This window comes from Hyposmocoma kahamanoa, unplaced genomic scaffold (assembly GCF_003589595.1).
Source record: "Hyposmocoma kahamanoa isolate Upper Pololo Valley unplaced genomic scaffold, ASM358959v1 95, whole genome shotgun sequence".
Taxonomy (NCBI): Eukaryota; Metazoa; Arthropoda; class Insecta; order Lepidoptera; family Cosmopterigidae; genus Hyposmocoma; species Hyposmocoma kahamanoa.
This window is the reverse complement of record NW_020654972.1, coordinates 5,360,348-5,379,557: the sequence shown is the minus strand read 5'-3', so window position 1 is coordinate 5,379,557 and position 19,210 is coordinate 5,360,348. Positions and strand designations below refer to the sequence as shown.

The following is a 19,210-nucleotide window of genomic DNA, read 5'->3' as shown; positions in this document are numbered from 1 at the left end:
ACTATTCTATTATCTTTTTGGGTTTGTTTTTGATCGATAGTGATCTTCGCGTCTTAGTGCAAGGGCTCTAAACCCCTGTCACCTACGATCCTTGATGCTATAAGATTCAATTTCCTACAAGCAATTTCGTGCTCTTTATGAGGACACATGTCACCCTTCGTACTTCTAAGAAATATTTATACAACAAATATCCTTGTATAAACTACCCTTAATAGACGTTTCTACTGTTTTTTTTTTATTTCGGCCTAACAGACACGAGAGCAGGTACTATCACACCTGCAATTTTTTTGTTGATGTTTTATATCTAAACACGAACAAGGATCCTTCATTATAAAAGCTGACACAAATTCGAGTCGCTATATTTATACAATTTTCGCGAACTGATTTCTTCTCACGAAGTCACGTGAAGATTGATATGCAAATACAAATGCCATCTAGTGGGTTGAAATATTACGAGTCAACGTTTACATATTATTAATATCCTTTATTGCTCATTTGTTAAGGTATAATTTTCATTGGATTCCATTAAAAGGATCGTATAGCAGAGATTCTTGCAGAGAAAGTCGTAACAAAAAGCCGGTTCTCGTCATTCGAGATTCATTCAGTACTCGTTAATTCCTACTAATTTCCCTTTTCTCTTCAGTGGCACCTAAAATCTTTACATTCCAATGTATTTATTAAGGATGGCATTGAAATTTTTCATAAAATTATCATTATAAACTTACATACGGCATTGGTTTGTATAAACTACGTACGATATCAAAAAATATGTTCAGATTTTTTTTAAGTTGAAAATGTAATATTTGTCTGAACATAATATGTTATATATTTCAAATTAGATATAATATTAAACAAGCGCTAGTTGTTGCATATTTTGCTTGTAAATGTTCATTTTTACTATAATATTCAATAATTAAATATTCACAATTACTTTTTTAAATTCAATGAGGGTTTCTATTCTCGAAAGCGTATGCATTTCTGTTGCTTACACATGAAAAATTTTTGACTTACTTTCTAACTTATTAATGTTAAGTGGTTCTTACATATTTTTTTTAGTGACGAATTACTTAGCCAGTAACTTGTTTCGATTGTTTCAAGTAACTACAATTTTCGTAAGGTTCGTTTTTTTTAATAACACTCGTTAAAAAACTTACGCAACAAGTTTTTTCGATAAAGTTATTTACTTTCATTCTAAATTTGCCTTTATATGTTATGGCCTGTGCCGCTATGATATCACCGTTAGTGTGCAAGATTTACACTCTAGTGGACGAATTCTTTCAACTCCATAGATAATCTTCAAACGAGTATTTAAATACTATTTAAAGATCAAGAGAATGTAATACATACCCTGTGTAACGTTGAATTCACTTCAATCCTTCCAAAATAGCACTTATAAATATCACAATAAAACACACTATAAAACCATGTAGTACCAGAAAACCTCTGGACACACCACAGATTTAAACTTTAACTTCGCACGACCACTTTTAACGAACTACAGCACAGAGGTACTTGGCGTGATTTAGCCAACACTCTCCCAAAGGCTGTACAAACGAAAGCCTTCTTCAATAGAAACTTTTAATTCCCTACTCACTGTCACAAAAAATACTTAAAAACGTTCTCTAACACGAAATAATACGTGAATAGCAAAACATTGCTGAAAAATCGACCGTTCAATCGAATAAAACCATCGCTATGTTAGGATGCTAAGTTAAAACTAAGTTGGTCCGCTATACGAGTGAGAAAAGACCGTTGATCCAGTTTGCCGATCGATAAAACAGTAACTTCTGTGACTGTTTTACCGACGCGCGGTATTTGAAAAGTTGTTTCGAAATCGAACGTATTTATCGATTTTTATTTGCTTTATCGTCACATAAATCATCGTTTTATACTTATAATTCATTTATTACGTTATTTTATGACACTATGTTTGCCAAACTGCCCTGTGAGCCAATGTTTTAACAATATATTTAAATATAAACTTAAATATAGACTTAAAATCTATTAAATACAAGAAAATTACTTATTTGTTTCCAATAAAATAATTTTCATACATCATATAACCTAACAAATACAACATGGAGTAAGCACATACAACATAAACCTCTATCTCTATCTTTCAAAAGATTTTTAAGAGCAAGATAGCGAACATCCAAGTGCTGCTATCTATGTTAAAGGATGAGAAACACAACCTGTGCGCTTGCGCAAAGCCTCTCAAAAAGTGAGAAGCGACAACCAAACAGGTGAATCATGTAAATGTGTGTGTGTGCACTACGCTGTAGTATGTTGACGTGAGTGCGTTTTGGTCATGGTTTGTATACAGAGTGCAAGAATAATAAAGTAGGTAATACACGGGTACAGCGTCAGTCGTGATTCTAGTTTTGCATATTATTAATTAAATATGAATGAATTTCACTTTGCATAATTATTACATTAACATAGACCAGCCTTTCCCAAAGTGGGCGATAACGCCCCCTTGTGGGCGCTGCAGGCCTAAAGGGTAAGAGACCCAGAAAAAAATGGGGGCGTTGTGAAGAGGCTTAGGGGGAGATTTGTAATTTTATCTAGGAAGACGCTTATACACCGACTGAGCTCTCGACTCTAGACTACAACTTGTGAACATCAACTAGTATTAATTAAGAGATTGCTCAAACTAACTCGGTTCGATATTTCTGTCCGTCTAGTTCATATATCTGTCCTGGTTTATTGAATAAATAAAATACAAATCATGTCATTTTAACAAGTTTTTGTTAAATAACCCGATTTGTGCATTCCTGTATCAATCAGCTGGTTCAAAGTATACTTATTCTTACTTGTTGAGTACAATTAAATAAATAAATAAATAACGCACACACTCAACATAGCCCCGCACTAGGGAAACCCTGAGTCGCGGGTGCCATGGACACACACATAGACAACCACAAATTACACCCAAACTCACGAGAGAAATAAATGTAAGCCATACAAATTTGCTCCCGGCCCGGGAATCGAACCTGGGACCTCTGCGTGGCAGTCGTGGCATGGTAACCGTTCGGCCACGGAGGCAGATTAATTGAGCGTCGAATGAGATAAACGAGTTCATGCATGTTTGTCTTATTCCTGTCGTTGCGTGCTGCTTATGCAATCCTATATAAACAACGTAATATTTATTTTATTTTCATTTGCCGTTTCGCGCGTAATAGATAAGCAGTCCTTAAGTTCAACACTTACTTACGCATCTCTCAAAACAAAACAATGTCGGAAGTAAAAAAGAAGAGACGGCAATACTGTCCGGAATATATTAAATTCGGATTCATTGAAAATCCCACAAACCCATCGTCGCCTTTGTGCCTTCTATGTTTAAAAACAATTTCGAATGAAGCAATGAAGCTTTCAAGACTGCAAGATAATTTGAATAAAATGCATCCAGATAAGAAAGACAAGATTGTAGCATATTTTCAAGACCTAGAGAACAAGATGACGACGGATTTCGAGCTTCGTACAATATATCTTTGTTAATTGCTCAACAAGGCAAACTACACAACATCGGAGAACTGTTAATTTTGCCAGCAATAAAGAAAGTAACTACTGTGCTTCATAAACCGGCCGCAGATATTATCCGAAAAATTCCTTTAAGTAATAATTCTGTGCAAAGACGAATTGATGAAATGGCCGAAAACATTGAAGAATCATTGTGCAATCGTCTGAGGACAAGTCAATTCTCAATTCAGCTCGATGAGTCCATTTTGCCAATTATAGTAACATTATTACTGTTAGTATTGTATCTCCAACACGCCACATTTCGAAATTCTTTTGCAGGAAAGAGGGTACCTCAGTAGTGGTATCGTTTAAATTTAAAGGAAATATTCTACCTCTAAGGGTGGCAAACTAGGGGATGAATGACTTTTGAGGTCGGTTTTTTTAGCACTCTGTACTGAGATTATTAAATAAAAGAAGCGGTGCTCCCCGGCAATGGCCCAGATGGCCGAGGCTCAAGAACCCGCGAACGATACGTGCCCTATCGAACACTATAATTAATATTTTGGGTATCTATTTCATTCACGCCTCCCTAATGACCAAAAGATAAATTTTGATTTATTAAATGGCAGAAGCGGTATTCCCCGGCAATAACATACGACGGCCTGGGTCGGGGACTGTTATTTATTTTATTTATTTAAACATTTTATTGAACCATAAAGTAAATTACAAATTTTCAGAAACAATTTAAATATTTGTGTACAAAGGCGAGCTTATCCCATAAAGAGATTTCTTCCAACTCCCTTTGAAAATCTGAGAGGAAAGTTGGTTTTTGGGGTGGCACTAAAAATAGATAAATAAAGAAATGGAATATACTATACTCAATAAATACACAGATAAATTTATTATATCAAATGTACATACGAATACAATATTAATATATATTATTAAGTAATTCATAATAAGTAAGTCATTATTGTTATTATTATGGCAACAAGTTTATTGTATCCAAATTGTTAATGGTACTTTGTATATTCCGTATTCATATACGCATAAAGTTTATTTCAGTATATTTGTATTTTAATACAACGCTAACATAATATAATTAATTTTGTTATAAGTAAAACTCAAGTCAATATCTATATACCTATATGGTAGAATAAGCAAGCTAAAGTGGCAGTGGGCTGGCCACAGACCACATAAATTCTTTCGTGGGTCTGGCCTCACAGTCGGCGAGCCGATAACCGATGGGGTAATGAGTTCTTGAGTGGAGACCACAGCTCGACAAAAGTGGGACGCCCTTTGGCCAGACGACGATTTTCGAAAAGCTGTTGGAAGCAGATGGGTGCGATAAACTGAGGACCGGGCCTAATAGTGTGTGACGATGCGACCTCCTTCATCGTGATCCCAACTTTTTGGCACCCATTTCTCTGGTCCATGGCCACTTACCTTTGAAATTTTGAATCGTTCTCTAATTCTTTTTCTTTGTCATTCTTACTTTGCTTCGTACCGTCGTCACTCCCGTCAAAATTCTCGAGGAGAAAAGACGTGTCCTTCAATCATGTAAACTTAACTGCTTATGAAGCAGCAATACTTAACTTACAATTTTTAACTGCCTCCATAGCCGAACATAGCTACCATGCTGGGCTGCCACGCAAAGGTCCCAGGTTCGATTCCTGGGCTGGGACAAATATTATACCATGGCCTACATTTATTTATCTCGTGAGTTTGTGGTTGTTTATGTGTGTGTCCATGGCATCCGTGACACAGGGTTTCCCTAATGCGTTGAGTGTGTGCGTTATAATTGAAAAAAGAAATATATTACATACGAATACAGACCTTTTTGGGGTAGGTTCACTTACGTTTATGTCAAATCTGTAGGAAGTGTTCTTATATTACTATTTCCGTTACCGTCTTTCTTCTACTTTTCCTTCGCCTTTTCCCTACTTTGTTATTTATACCTTGCCGCGGGGACCCAATTTTATTGATATAATTTTAAAATCCTAGTTTTAGTATCTAGTATTTAAGCTTTTGTTGTCTTTTTTACCGTACCTGTATATTATCAAAATAAAAATAATACCTTCCTTCTACAATAAATTCATGCGGACGGAGCGTTTCTATCATACTTACGCAAGACCCACGTGACAGTATAAAGAGACCTATTTCCAGCAATGGACTGCAATAGGCTGATGATGATGATGATAAATAAATTAAAATTTCAAAACATCGACCAGAACTCACATGGTATCGTTAATAAAAAGAAACATAATATGTAATGGTCATCTTTAATAACAATTAAAATAAAGAATTTATTTTAAAAACTCTTTATTAAGAAAAATAGTACCGAAAACTGACATTTTTCATTACTATAATTGCCGTAGTGCTTATTTTGATTCAATATAAAATGTTCCACGTGTGCAAATCATTGAATTTTGTCAGTACGATGTTGATACTTCTGTATGCAGTAGGCGGCAACTGCACAGAAACCACTAGGAAACCGCAATGTAGAGCTCGTAGTTGATTTTTTAAGATCCATATAGCTAAACAGGGTATCGCTTACTTTTGTGGTAAACGCTGTTGCTGTCCATGAACAACAGGACGCGACTTGCGCGAAAACGACATAAATCGCGACATACTTCTATTCTTGCATAGAAATCCCGCTCTTTATGTCGCTGTCGTGCTAGCCCTACAGGTTAAGAGAAGGTCTAATTATCTGTTTCTTAATTATTATTGAAAAACAAATTAGTCTATTAATGTCTTACAATTCCAATCAATTCAGTTAAATTTTCTTTAAAAAAGCTTTACATTTTTTACAACAGCAAGGGTTGAATTTCATTCGTCTACGTCGGATCGTGGCGACAATTTTTTTTTTTCGTGAATAAATAACTCAATTAGATTGCAAGGGACAGCGAGTAGAAAAAACTAATAATCCTTCTAAGTAAGGTTCAATTTGGGAAGAGTGGCGGCGTCCATTAATCTTTATCCGAGCATCAGGCAGTGCGTTCTGGGATATAAATACGATTCTGCGCATTTTATTACTTAGACATTGCTAAGTACTTATCTTCTTGTACAGTAGCAGGCTTAACATGAAAACCAATACGTCTTATCCAAGCAATTTCCGGTTAAAGATGACGACACGCGAATTTTTTCTACACACGCAAGCATGACCACTTCACACACTGAGGGCCAGCGCAAACCGGCGGACGGGAAGGCAGACAACATTAATGTCTATTTTATGTTGATACATTGATAAGGTAGTTGTGTAACAGACCCCTGCTTCTGCTTCAACTGCGGAAGTTCCGCACGCTTTTTCACATTTGTCCGTTTCTGTTTCCGCAACTTTTATAACGAAACTTTTATCGAAAGACTGTACCGTTCGCGATGGATCAATCATGTACGCGTATTGCTTGGCGGTGGGGCGCATGAATCTTAGGCTCAATTTATATTGCAGCGGAACGGAATGGAAGCGAATTTTTGTAACGATATTGTACATAGCATACTGAACTTTATGGTCAATTTTATAACGTACAAACTAGATACAAGTCAAAAATCAAGTCGCGCGTCTTCGGCGGAATTCTCGCGCATTCTCGAGAATGCTCACGCATTCGCATCTATTCGAAAATATTAAAGGTAAAAAATCAAATAACAAGGAAAGGCAGTAACAAAAAAAACAATGATATAAACAATATAAAACACTCCCTACTAGTACTAAATAGTCTATAAAGTCCAGACACTAAACTCCAAGAGGGCCTATAGACGCATATATATCTAATGCTTTAACACACATAACAGTTGAAATACGTGAAGTTGAGTTTTACATTTTGACACACCGGTTTTCATAGTGTCGCCGTCTCTGAGGTCCCTGGTTGGATCCCCGACCGGGTCAGTGTAGAAAACTAACTTTTCTATATTGTCTCGGGTCTGGGTGTTTATGGTACCGTCGTTGTTTCCGATTTCCATAACACAAGTGCTTTAGCTACTTACTTTCGAACCAGAGCAACCTATGTGATTTTGTCTAATATTTATTTATATTTATTTACATGATGATTAATAGGCACGTCCTCTCGCTTTAAGAATTTTGATGAGAATGATGATGGTACGAATCAACGTAAGAATAGTGGGAGAAAAAGTATTCGAGAACAATTCATAATTTTAAAACAAGAACCAGGAACCAGTAAAGAGGGTGATATAAAGATGGGATGACGATGAAGGAGGTCAACATCGTCACAACGTTGAAGGAAATCATCGTGATGAAGCCTACAGCTCGAAGAAGGTTCATAATCTTTGGAAAACATGTAGTCCCTAACTCGCTAGACCACAGTGTGGAAGACTACGGCCTAAACCTTCTCCGTTGATAATAATGGTTTTAGGTATGGACTAAAACTCAAGGGGACTTCTTAATGTGATACAAGACGGCGTAGTTGGGTATATTATATCTATTGGTACACCAAATGTCACGATGACTAGCAAATCGACTGTGAACTGGCAATCGGTACTGTCCCAATTTGGCAACTTTACAAGATGAAGAAGAAAATTGTTTGCGTCATTTATATAGCATCTGGTTTATTAAATAAAAATATATAGTTTTTAAATATTTTTATTACACATGTATGTATGTACACTACGTGTTTTTATTTAATGAACCAGATTCTATATGAATGATTAGTTCTTCGTCCTGTAAAGTTGTCAAAATTGAGATAATACCGGTTGCCAGTTCACAGTCGAAATAGCTATTTTTGTAGCTAATTTGTTTTACGTTGACGAGCTGCAGTTTACCAAAGCCAGCGCCGTCTACTCAGATTAGGAAGCTTTAATTTATAAATTACTTTGTAACTCACAACGCCATTTATTGTTGCGCATATTTGTCAAAGTTTAGAAAATAATTTATCTCATTTTTTTATTTAATTATTTATTGTACAGAAAAAAAAACAAAAACACATTTAGTAACAAGGAAAACACAAGCAAAAGGTGCTGCTGATTTCTAACAGAAATTTCTTCTTGCAGACCTAAATACAGGAGACAATAATTACAATTACGAGTTTACGTGCACAATAAAACAAAAATTATAATAAAAAAAACTATACCAATAACATTAAATTATTTAAACTATATAAATACTTAGATTTCGTACTATAATACCTAAAAAATGGATAGAACAGTCGATAAATAGTGCTCCTTAACTCTCATTTTGAAAATTGCTAAGGATTCACTGTCGTGAACAGTAATGGGAAGTACATTCCAAAGTCTGATCGCTCATGCGATCTTACTCATTCACTGTTCATACAGTGAATGAGTGAGAATAAAAAGCGGAATTGAATTTAAATAATATTACAAGGAAAAAACTAACTTGTTATATTTCATATTAAAGAGGAATTAATCGATATCCACGGCCACTTACATTATATAATATACTTCCACGTTATTTTGCTGACTTGTAGCTGTGAGTGGTACTGACTGTTATGGGTATTCCTCCGCTTGATATTATTAAGAAATGATGTTGCAAAAGATCCATTGATATTTTTGAATATGATTTTGTAAATGATGCTGATTAACTCTCTGAGAAAATTTTAAATGTGATCGTAACGCTGACGGTTCTATTTCCATAAAAAAACTTTTTACATGAATATGTCCACAGCGTAACGACTTCATTAAAACGTGATCAAAGAAAAAGGTAAACGTGAATGAAAGAATGAATGGTATTTATTTGCCTAAAATATGATTTTATTTGGTTAAGGACACCCGAGAATAAGCTACTTTGACCAAATCAAAAGTAAAGTGGAAACCACGTCTTAAAGGAAAAGCTTCGCAGGACTTTACTACATCCACAAGAGCTCTTAAATGTGAGAGACAGATAATGTTAAAAAATTTAATGAAATTACTTTTTCCGTACAGAAATCTTCAGAGTGGTAGAATGCTCAAATTAATATACATATTTTTAAATTACCTCGTACTTTTAAATCACAAAAGTACCATTTAGTTCTATCTTGTTACATTTTAAAGAACAAGACAACCAAGGAGGTCAAGTCAGTGTTAACAAGTTCGTCCAGACTGGAGTTTTCAAAAATATATAGAAATATATATATATATATGCAAGTTTCTTCGCGATACTTCATTATTTAGCTCTATTTTGGGATTTTTTAGTGCCGGGCATTTCACCCGGACGCGGCCTAAATGGAATAAATTACTTATGTTTCTCTGATTCCAAAATAAGTAACTAAAGCATTTGTGTTATGGAAATCGAAAACAACGCCGGTACCACAAACACCCAGACTAAAGACAATATAGGAAAGTTAGTTTTTCGACATCGATCCGGCCAGGGATCAAACCCGGGACCTCAGAGATGGTGATACCATGAAAACCGGTTTTGCAAGTCACTTGACCACGGAAGTGGTTAAATATTATAAATAATTATTACGCCGCGCAGGCACAATGCCGGGCAGAGTGCATGTATGTAATGTTCGATCGGTATTTACCTAAAAATGACATCATGTCGATTTTACTACTAACTTTTAAATTAGTTTAAATATAATACATTTAGGAAACGAAACTATTTTTCCGGATTTAAACTGCGTATATTAATTTTTTCAAACAAAACCAACGTTTTGGGCACTTTACAGGTCCCATGGTCACGGTCCATACGCGATTTAAATCCGGAAAAATATATAATCATTTCCTATGTGTATCAATCGCGAAAACCTACAAACTCCATATAATATTTTTTTAAATAAAAAATATTTTTTTTACAAAAATACAAAATAATTTTCACAAATTAAATTGTGTAGGTAGGTACATTACAATTTAAATTATCACAAAGAACTAGGTAACACAACTCAATTGTAGCGTATATCGCGTAGAGAGAATTTCCTACGATTCATGCATTAGGCAAAGCCTGTCTCGAAGGTATTCGATAAAAACATTGTTACTGTTAAAAGAATAACAACAAAGATTTTTTTTTAACATTTTTGGAAACTTTAAATTTTTTTTTTATTCCTTAGAATAAAAATTGAACACAGTAATAATTTACGTAGGAAAGTAATGTCTACCCTTAGAATTTCGTGTTGCTAAAGACGTAGGCCACTCATATCGAATCGGATTATGAAATTAATATTTTTTTAATTTTTTCTCCGTGTTCCGACCATAGTGTTGTCTGGCTTTCCGAGGTGTCGAAAAGAAATAAATGAGAGATATGTAATTACTGCGAAAGTCGTGCAGATAAATAAATAATATGAGGTGAAAGCTTGAGCCGATACGAACGAAAATAAACTTGATTTTTTTATATCTACCTTGTCCCGCTTGCTAACTTTTTGTTCGGGTTATATACTTTTAAAAGGGAATTTTTAGCCGCGCAGTCTTGCGTTATGGGCATGAATATTTTTCTGACCGGGTCAACCCGATTTCTATGTTAATAAGTGCGATGAACAGTTGCCAGGTGGTTGTATTTTCATTATTATGATTAATTTACGTTTTGCTAATAATATAGCTGAATTGGTGTTCGTAATAATATGTCGACACTAGTCGATTTTTCTGTACAAACCAAAATGATTTAGGAGTTATCAAAATCGAGAATATTCCACATTTCTACTATGAGAGAACAGGTCTCTAAAATCTCCGGAATGAACAGAGAACATTCCTATTTTATATGGAATTCGTTTACATTAGTTCAAAAAGCAGAAGGCGTTTTCTGTTAATTTGTTTCTTGTTAAACCTAGCAGTGTTACAACAACACAGTAAAGTTACAATTAAAAGGAACGAAAAGATTTTGAAGAAAGCCTTTACGACAGAATTTAATGTCAGTATACAAGTGCACATATTTTATATCTACAGTCAACAGCATGCTGGGTTTTACACTTCAGATTTAATTTCTAAGCCACCGGATAAGATTGAAGCAGTAGACTATACAACATTTTATATCTGCACGGATATATTTTGAAGTGGAACTCACCGACGTATTTAAGTACGAATTGCACGTCAGGTCCCAACGCCGCAGCCACTTCTAGGGGAAGATCCGTGTCCTTCAGAACGTGCACTGAAAATACGGAAACATTTGTCATTATTTATAACAGCCGATGTAGGACAGATTCTCGAGTAGACAGAATCTCGACTGGATAGGTTCTCAACTGGACGGATTCTCAAGTAGAGAGTGTACAATTGGACTATAATACAAATTGGAGAGGTGGACTGTCTGTAAGTCGGTTCCAATTTTACAAGGAAATTCACAAACTACATTGGGCCACTAATCTGAGATTGTTTTTTTTATGATACGGTGAAGTGACGGGATAGCAGTTGCAGAGACACTCAGAACTTTAAATCGCAAAGATGGGAAAGGAAGTACTAATGCTGTGACAGGCCAAGCAGTAACGCTGTGATGGGCGCAATGGCAGTGTCCTTGAGATATTTGTAATTTGAAGCTCTCAGCAGCATTTGCTTAGCAGTTGTAGAACTGCTAGAGAGAGGCGTGCCGCTTACCAACGACGCGCACGACTTGTTCGTCCCGTCATTTGGTATCATAAAAAAGATGATTTTAACTCAATTTTCGTAATAAATTACGTATTTTCAATCAACAGTACAACCGTACAACTTTGTATGTAGCCTGTTAATAGTTTCAGTTGGCTACAATTTAATTTCGCTACGAGTGTTACTTGATTGCGCTCTCTCAGGACCTAGCAGCAACCCATTCGTCCACTTCGTTTATTCCACTTAACTACTGTGTCCTGGATATAAAGCTGCAATTCGCATCTCGTATCAAATTACATGCAGCGTTGAGCACGGGTTTTTCTATGAAAAATTAAGTGCGCATATGATCTCCATCTCACCTGATGGAAAGTGACGATGAGATCGACGATGGAACATACACACGTAATAATGTATACACTCTCGCCTTAAAAAGGTCCAAGGTATAGCGTTCAGGGAATGTGTGCAGGCAAAGTCTAGTAGAATAGAATACAATACATTTATTTGTTAGAATACAGTAGATAATTACATATAACTTAAGTAACATTAGGTACATTGTATTCAACATGCAAGTAAATGTGCAAATATTAATGGGATTGAATGTTTAGTCTCTATACTTTCAAATTAATATAGAAGCAATGTGTCAAAAGCCATTTTGTCAATTTTAATTTAAAAGTATGTCCTTGTAACTATTTCATTTCGTTTGGTAATTTATTGTAAATAATTATATACATGCCAAAGAAGTTATTCTTATAAATTACTTTATGGCAACGAGGTTGGTATAAAATTTGTCATTAGTAATTTGTGATAGCCAAAACGAACTCGGAACAGCGTCAGGGATCTCACCTTGAGAGACAAAAAAAATTATTTTCAAAATCGGTGCACAATTGACGGAGAAATTGGTGAATGTGTGTATTCATGCCTATAAAATTTGAGGGTTTTCATGGGATCCCCTCATCAGACTCTGACTTGGTGGTAATGGGATCACCACGAGTGCACCCTTTCAAACAAAAAAAGAATTTTCAAAATCGGTCCATAATTGACGGAGATATCTAAAAACATACATTAAACACAGCGGTACGTATAATCTCCTCCTATTTTTGAAGTCAGTTAAAAAACGTATCGGTTTTTAAAAAAGGAAAAAATATATTTCAAGAAGCCGCTTCCATACTTCGACAGCAGTTCACGAAAAAAGATGAACTTTAGGTAAAAGCATCCACATATCCGACCACTTGTTATATGGCAACATGTCTTCCGACAATAATGTCTCTTCCCCAGTAAATGAGCCACCAAAAGCCGTTTTAAGCAATAAACAGGGTTATAACGCCACTATCAACGCCACGAGCAATATAGAAGACATTAAAAACGAATTTATGCCCCAACAACCGAGAATACTTCAAAATACCACCCCTAAATATTACCATAATAATCGTTGAAAATTACTTTTAAAACTCTTTGCTAATCTTCAAACTGAATTGAAAACAGTTGAAAAATTCATCACAAATTCTAACAATTGTAACTTAAGCCTGGACGATCGATCTCTATTCATTACTTTTGTCGAATATTATCTGGTTTTTGAAAAGGAAATAGCTGAACATTTTTCTGTGGCAAGCTCATTAGGGACATAATTGACAAACTGTCACAGACAGACGTCACCCATTGTTTGATTAAATAGAAGATAGACACTAAAATGTAGGGCGAAATTTTTAAAACAACCATAGCTATTTTTGGACCTGAGCCGAAAAGGAAGGATAATTGAAAACGGAAAAGGAAAATTAATTTGACAAGATTCCAATTAGGAAGCGTCAGGAAGTAGAAGCTTTGGTAAATGCCTAAAAATGACGTCATTTATAAATAATTCCCTTTCGTTGTAAGTCGTACATGTCCAGTTCAATGAAAAGAACTTGGCACTTTTTCATCTTGACGGGTCATTCAAATAGTTACTGTGATGATTGACGCTGTAGGGAGATAATAATTATAATAAAACCGATCTTATAATAAAAGTTTGTGGAATTACATCTGTTTGCCAAGTTTTATTGTAATCGGTTAGCGGAAAGTGGAAGAATTCCAGTAAAACGGATTCATTCCCTAATTTGCCACTCTTAGAAGTGGAATATTTTCTTTAAATTTAAAAGGAACCACTACTGAGGTACCTCCTTCCCAACAAAAATGAATAACCGAAATCGTAATTATTAATGCAAAGATCGAACACAGAAAAAATTCCTTCAATCTGGCTGGATTCGAACCGACGTCTTCTAGCAAACCGTGCCAAACGCTACGCCAACTGAGCAACGGGACAAACCAGTGGACCTCACGAATTGTTCTATGTGCTGTATTTGGTTTTCAACGACTTTTTAGCCGTAGCGCCATCTATGAGAAATCTATGAAAGTATTTCGCCACCCTGTTAGATACCATTACAGCTACACCAAAGATGTCGCGTGAGATTAACTTTTAATTAAATTTTTATTGAATTGATATTCAATTATTTTTTGTGAAATTACTCCACTATTTTGTTACAATTATTAATACAAAGATCAAACAGAAAAAATCTTTCTATTATTATATACAACTAATTAGTTGGCATAGGGTCTGGCACGGTTTGCTAGAAGACGTCGGTACGAATCCGGCTGGATCGAAGGAATTTTTTCTAAGTGTTAGATCTTTGTATTAATAATTATAACAAACTAGAGTGGTAATTTCACAAAAAGTAATTGAATATCAATTCAATAAAACTTCAATACTCGAAATCAGTTCACAAAATAATGTCGGAGTAATCGCCTAACAAGCACACAAAAAACAGTCGGATTGAGAACCTCCTCCTTCTTTTGAAGTCAGTTAAAAATATGTAGTAAAGAGGAAAAGGTAAAGGAAAAGAAGGGAATAAATAGATATAGAAATTGATATACCATAAAATATTCTCGTGGAAGACCACAAACGAATTGTCAGTGAGGCATTGCTGACCTTCCGTGGTTGACCTATTCAACAGTTTAATTGCACATGTTAGCATTAAGCATTAGGTATAAATATTTCATGGCATTTAATTTGATGTATTAAACGATTTGATCAATTTGTTACACGAACTTTTTTTAATCTATTATATTCTATTTCGGATATTGATCGTAATAGTAGAGCTTCTCGTGAAAGCATTGGTCAATTAAAGTACGCCACTTTGCCTATTTCTGCCGCCAAGCAGTAATTTTTATTTATTTATTCATTTTCAAGGGATAACAAATCATTGTACGTGGTATGATTACATTTGTCGTTAGGTTAAGTGACATAAGTACACGTACAATCAACAATATTATCCACATATTAGTGTGGCCATTACTATGTTCCGGTTCTTAAAGGGTGCTGGTAAAATTACAGGCGCATGGGACTTGTCAACTTATGCCTCAGTGTAACGGGCGCAGTGGCTGTGCCTTTCAGATCTTTGCAATTTAAAGCTCTGAGTGGTACTGCAACTGCTATGGACAGGCGTGTCGCTTACCAACAGGCGCACGATTTTTTCATCTCGTCACTTAGTATCATAACAAAATAACGAGATGATAAAATAGAAAAACCTTTATGACAATTTAAATTTGTAGTGGAAGTACAGTGAAAACATGTAAGATAGAAATTAAAAGAACAAGCTGACGTCGCTTCTTGCAGGCTATGATGCTTATCCAACACCTTGATTATGCAAAATATAGTACAAAACATAGAATATACAACTATATTATCATCAGTTGTAGCCGTTGTAGGATCATTTGACGTAACGGCCAAAAGTAAATTTTTCAGGAGAGACCAAAAACCAGTTTTTTTTAGAAAAATTGCTATAACTTTTTTGTTTTCATTGCTATAACTTTTTTGTTGGTTATGAAGTTTGAACAAAGTTTCATACAATTGTAAGGACCTTTAACCTAATGTAATTGCATAAATCTAGTGCTGATAATTTCAAAGATAGCATGGCGCTTACGTTTTTTTTGTTCCAAATACGTTACGTTACACGCTATATGCAATATTTTATAACATTGAATGTTGACAATGGCGTAACTGACAAAATATAATATAATTTTTAACGTATCTCGCACGACATTGTGAACTGTGACTTGCACTATATACGGCTCAACAAGGAATTTCGGCCCTTAACGCCTTATGAACAAGCTTCAAAAGACATGAAAGTTTTTATTAATTGAAAGTAAAAAGTCATACTAAATAATATCATCTTATGCTAAAGTACAAGTTTTGTACATATATGTATATACATATATTTTAATAATAATGATGACCAATTCTAATTTGAGATCACTATCAATTGAATATTTTTGAACTAATCAGACTTTTATACTATAATTATCCTTTTTAACGGACTTAAAAAAAGGAGGAGGTTCTCAATTCGATTGTAAGTTTTTTTGTATGTATAGTACGCGATAACTCTGCCATTTGTGAACCGATTTGATGATTCTTTTTTTGTTGGAAAGAGGGTACCTCAGAAGTGGTCCCCTTTAAATTTGAAGAAACTATTCGACCTCTAAGGGTGGTAAACTATGGGATGAATGACTTTTGAGGTCGGTCTTTTTAGTACTCTGTACTGAGGTTAGGTTATTTATTGTGATACCAAGGGACGGGATGAACAAGTCGTTCGCCTGGTGGTAAACGACACGTTTATCCGTGACAGTTGCAGTGCCATTCAAAGCCTTACATCTCAAAGATCTGAGCGGCACGGTCACAGCATTAACATTAACATTAATCTAAACACAATAAATCAAAAAGGCTATTTTAAAACAAAGCGTATCAAATTTGAAAATAATCGTATTATCAAGCGTACGTAAGTTTTTAAATTTTTATTTAATTGATATTCAATTATGTTTTGTGAAATTACTCCACTAGTTTGTTATATTTATTAATACAAAGATCGAACACTCAGGAAAAATCCTTCGATCCGACCGGATTCGAACCGACACGTCTTCTAGCTTACCGTGCCAGACGCTATACCAACTAAGCCACGGAACGAACCAGCGGACCCGGATTAGGGTAATTACAATCGAATTATTTCATTTACTAATTAGTATGAAACTAAAGTTTATATTTAAACTTGATTTAGATAAGTACTTTTTGGGTTTAAATAATTAAAAATAAGTTTAAATATTACTAGGTAAGTAAATTCAATTTCCTTAAATATCCTGTTTCGTAATTTTTATTACACGATTGAATAACAAGTTACTGAAATAACATAAAAATATTAATCTAAAGTCCATTTCTTGTAAAAAAAAAGAGTGTGATATTAGGTAAAGTAACTAATAATTATTAGTTCTAAATAAATGTGACTTCAATGTAACAGACAAGAGTGTTAGCGATTACTACCATGAACGTAAGAGTAATTTGCTTTACAAATGCCTCTTACAACAAAATGTTTTTGTAGGCATAGTCGTCACGTTAATTTAGTAAGACTCAAGTTCCTTATAAATGTATCATACACTAAATTTTTTTGTTATCTTACCAATGAATCTTCATTTTTTTGTAAGGTAACCGCTATATTTGAAGATGTAATTGTTTAAACAGCACCATTCGATTGAGCATAAAATTTTCTATCGAACTGTATATATAACTCATTCTCGCCCATTTGGTGGTTACGTTAATTAATCCTAGAACTGACGAAATATGTAAGACAAAACAGCCAAGCTCTTAAATGTGTAGCCACTTGCTAAATGCCGACTGCTATATGACTAAAATCGGGAAACGGGATTCAACTCGTGAAGCACAAATAAAAGACGAAGAATCCATACACAAATTCAATAACAATGCTTTTCATTTGAACTTAATGGCATGTTCAGCTATAGATAGTTTGTTAATAACTGATAATTGCCCTGATTTACATGTAGGTATTTGCAAGAGATATTTAACCTAAAAAACTAGTTTAACCTAAAAAATCCCTCCCCGTTCGTGGCCGGCTCATAAGTTCCCATTATACTGACAGCATTGTCTTTGTGGACGGCAATGGACACTTGTTGAACCAACCGTTTTCCGTTGACGTGTTTTGTGTTACAGAACACTGGCTGAAAGATTACGAAGCCATTAACAATATAGAAAATTATGTAATAGTCAGTTCGTTCATAAGAAAGAGCTTAAGTAGAGGCGGATCCATGATTATTATTAAGCGTAACTTAAAATTTAAAGAGCGTAAGGATATCACAAATCTTTCTACTGAACGAACTATTGAGATTTCATGTGTGGAATTGGATCAGTTTGTCGTCTTATGTGTATACAGGCCCCCCTCTGCTAATTTTAACGAGTTTGAATTAATTATGGAAGACAGTTTAAAGCGGATTTTTCCAACCAAAAAAAACGTAGTAATATGTGGAGATTTCAATGTAAACCTGTTGGAAAACTGTTCTACTTCTGTAAGACTCATTAATTTATTTCAAAGTTTTAACTTGATTAATCTTTTTTTAAAACCAACTCGCATTACTGCCTCCTCTTCTACTTGTATTGATAACATCTTTTGTAACACAGACGCAGTGTCTAAATCAATAATAAATTGCTTAAGATCCGACCATAGTGGCCAATTGGCTTCTTTTAATTGTAAAATGAGCAAGAAGGTAGACCAATTTCTCTGCAGACCGATTACCACAGAACGAATAATTAGATTTCAAAATAATATCGGCAACAGTTTAAATTCCCTATCCCATATACCGGAGGATCCAAATACTTTATATAACACGATATTTGGTTTAATTAAAAATGAATTTGACAATATATTTAAATCGAAAACATTAACTTTCCATAGAGAGACTAAATTCAACGACTGGGCAACAGTAGGTATTCATAAGAGGAGGTCTCGTTTGTATGAGCTATATGCTATGAAAACTTATAATACTAATTCCAATTTCATAGAATATGTTAGAATTTATTCGAAAATATTTAAAAAAGTTTGTGTAGCTGCTAAGGTTAAGTTTCACAGCGACAAAATTAGACAATCGATAAATAAATCTAAAACTACTTGGAGCATAATAAATAAAGAGTCAGGCAGGGTTAAACTACACGATAGAGATATAGTTTTAGAATTAGACAGCAAACTTATAAAATCTAAAGATAAAGTAGCCCAAGCTTTTGAATCGTTCTTTTCGGAAATTGCTGTGAACACTACAAAATCATTAAATTCCTACCCTTCACTTGCTATTGATCTCCTAAAGGAAAATGTTAACGTTTGTGGCAGTTTATTTAATTTTCGTCATGTTAATCCACAAGACATCATAAAAGCTTTTAAGTCAATACATGTTAAAAAAACTGAAGATCTCTGGGGCATATCAACTAAAGTTATAG

At 34.6% G+C, this 19,210-nt stretch overlaps 1 protein-coding gene across 2 annotated transcripts in view; it reads right to left on the bottom strand.

Moving 5' to 3' along the window:
- Positions 1–19,210, bottom strand: part of LOC113238285 (apoptosis-stimulating of p53 protein 1) — a 468,812-nt gene that overhangs the window by 410,854 nt on the left and 38,748 nt on the right. The window contains exon 3 of one of the 2 annotated variants that reach the window (XM_026475122.1): positions 11,399–11,482. In XM_026475122.1, the coding sequence (XP_026330907.1) occupies positions 11,399–11,482 (84 nt within the window). Of the gene's footprint in view, positions 1–1,347; positions 1,668–11,398; positions 11,483–19,210 lie in introns of those variants that run through there. The other variant, XM_026475123.1, reaches the window with a different exon arrangement.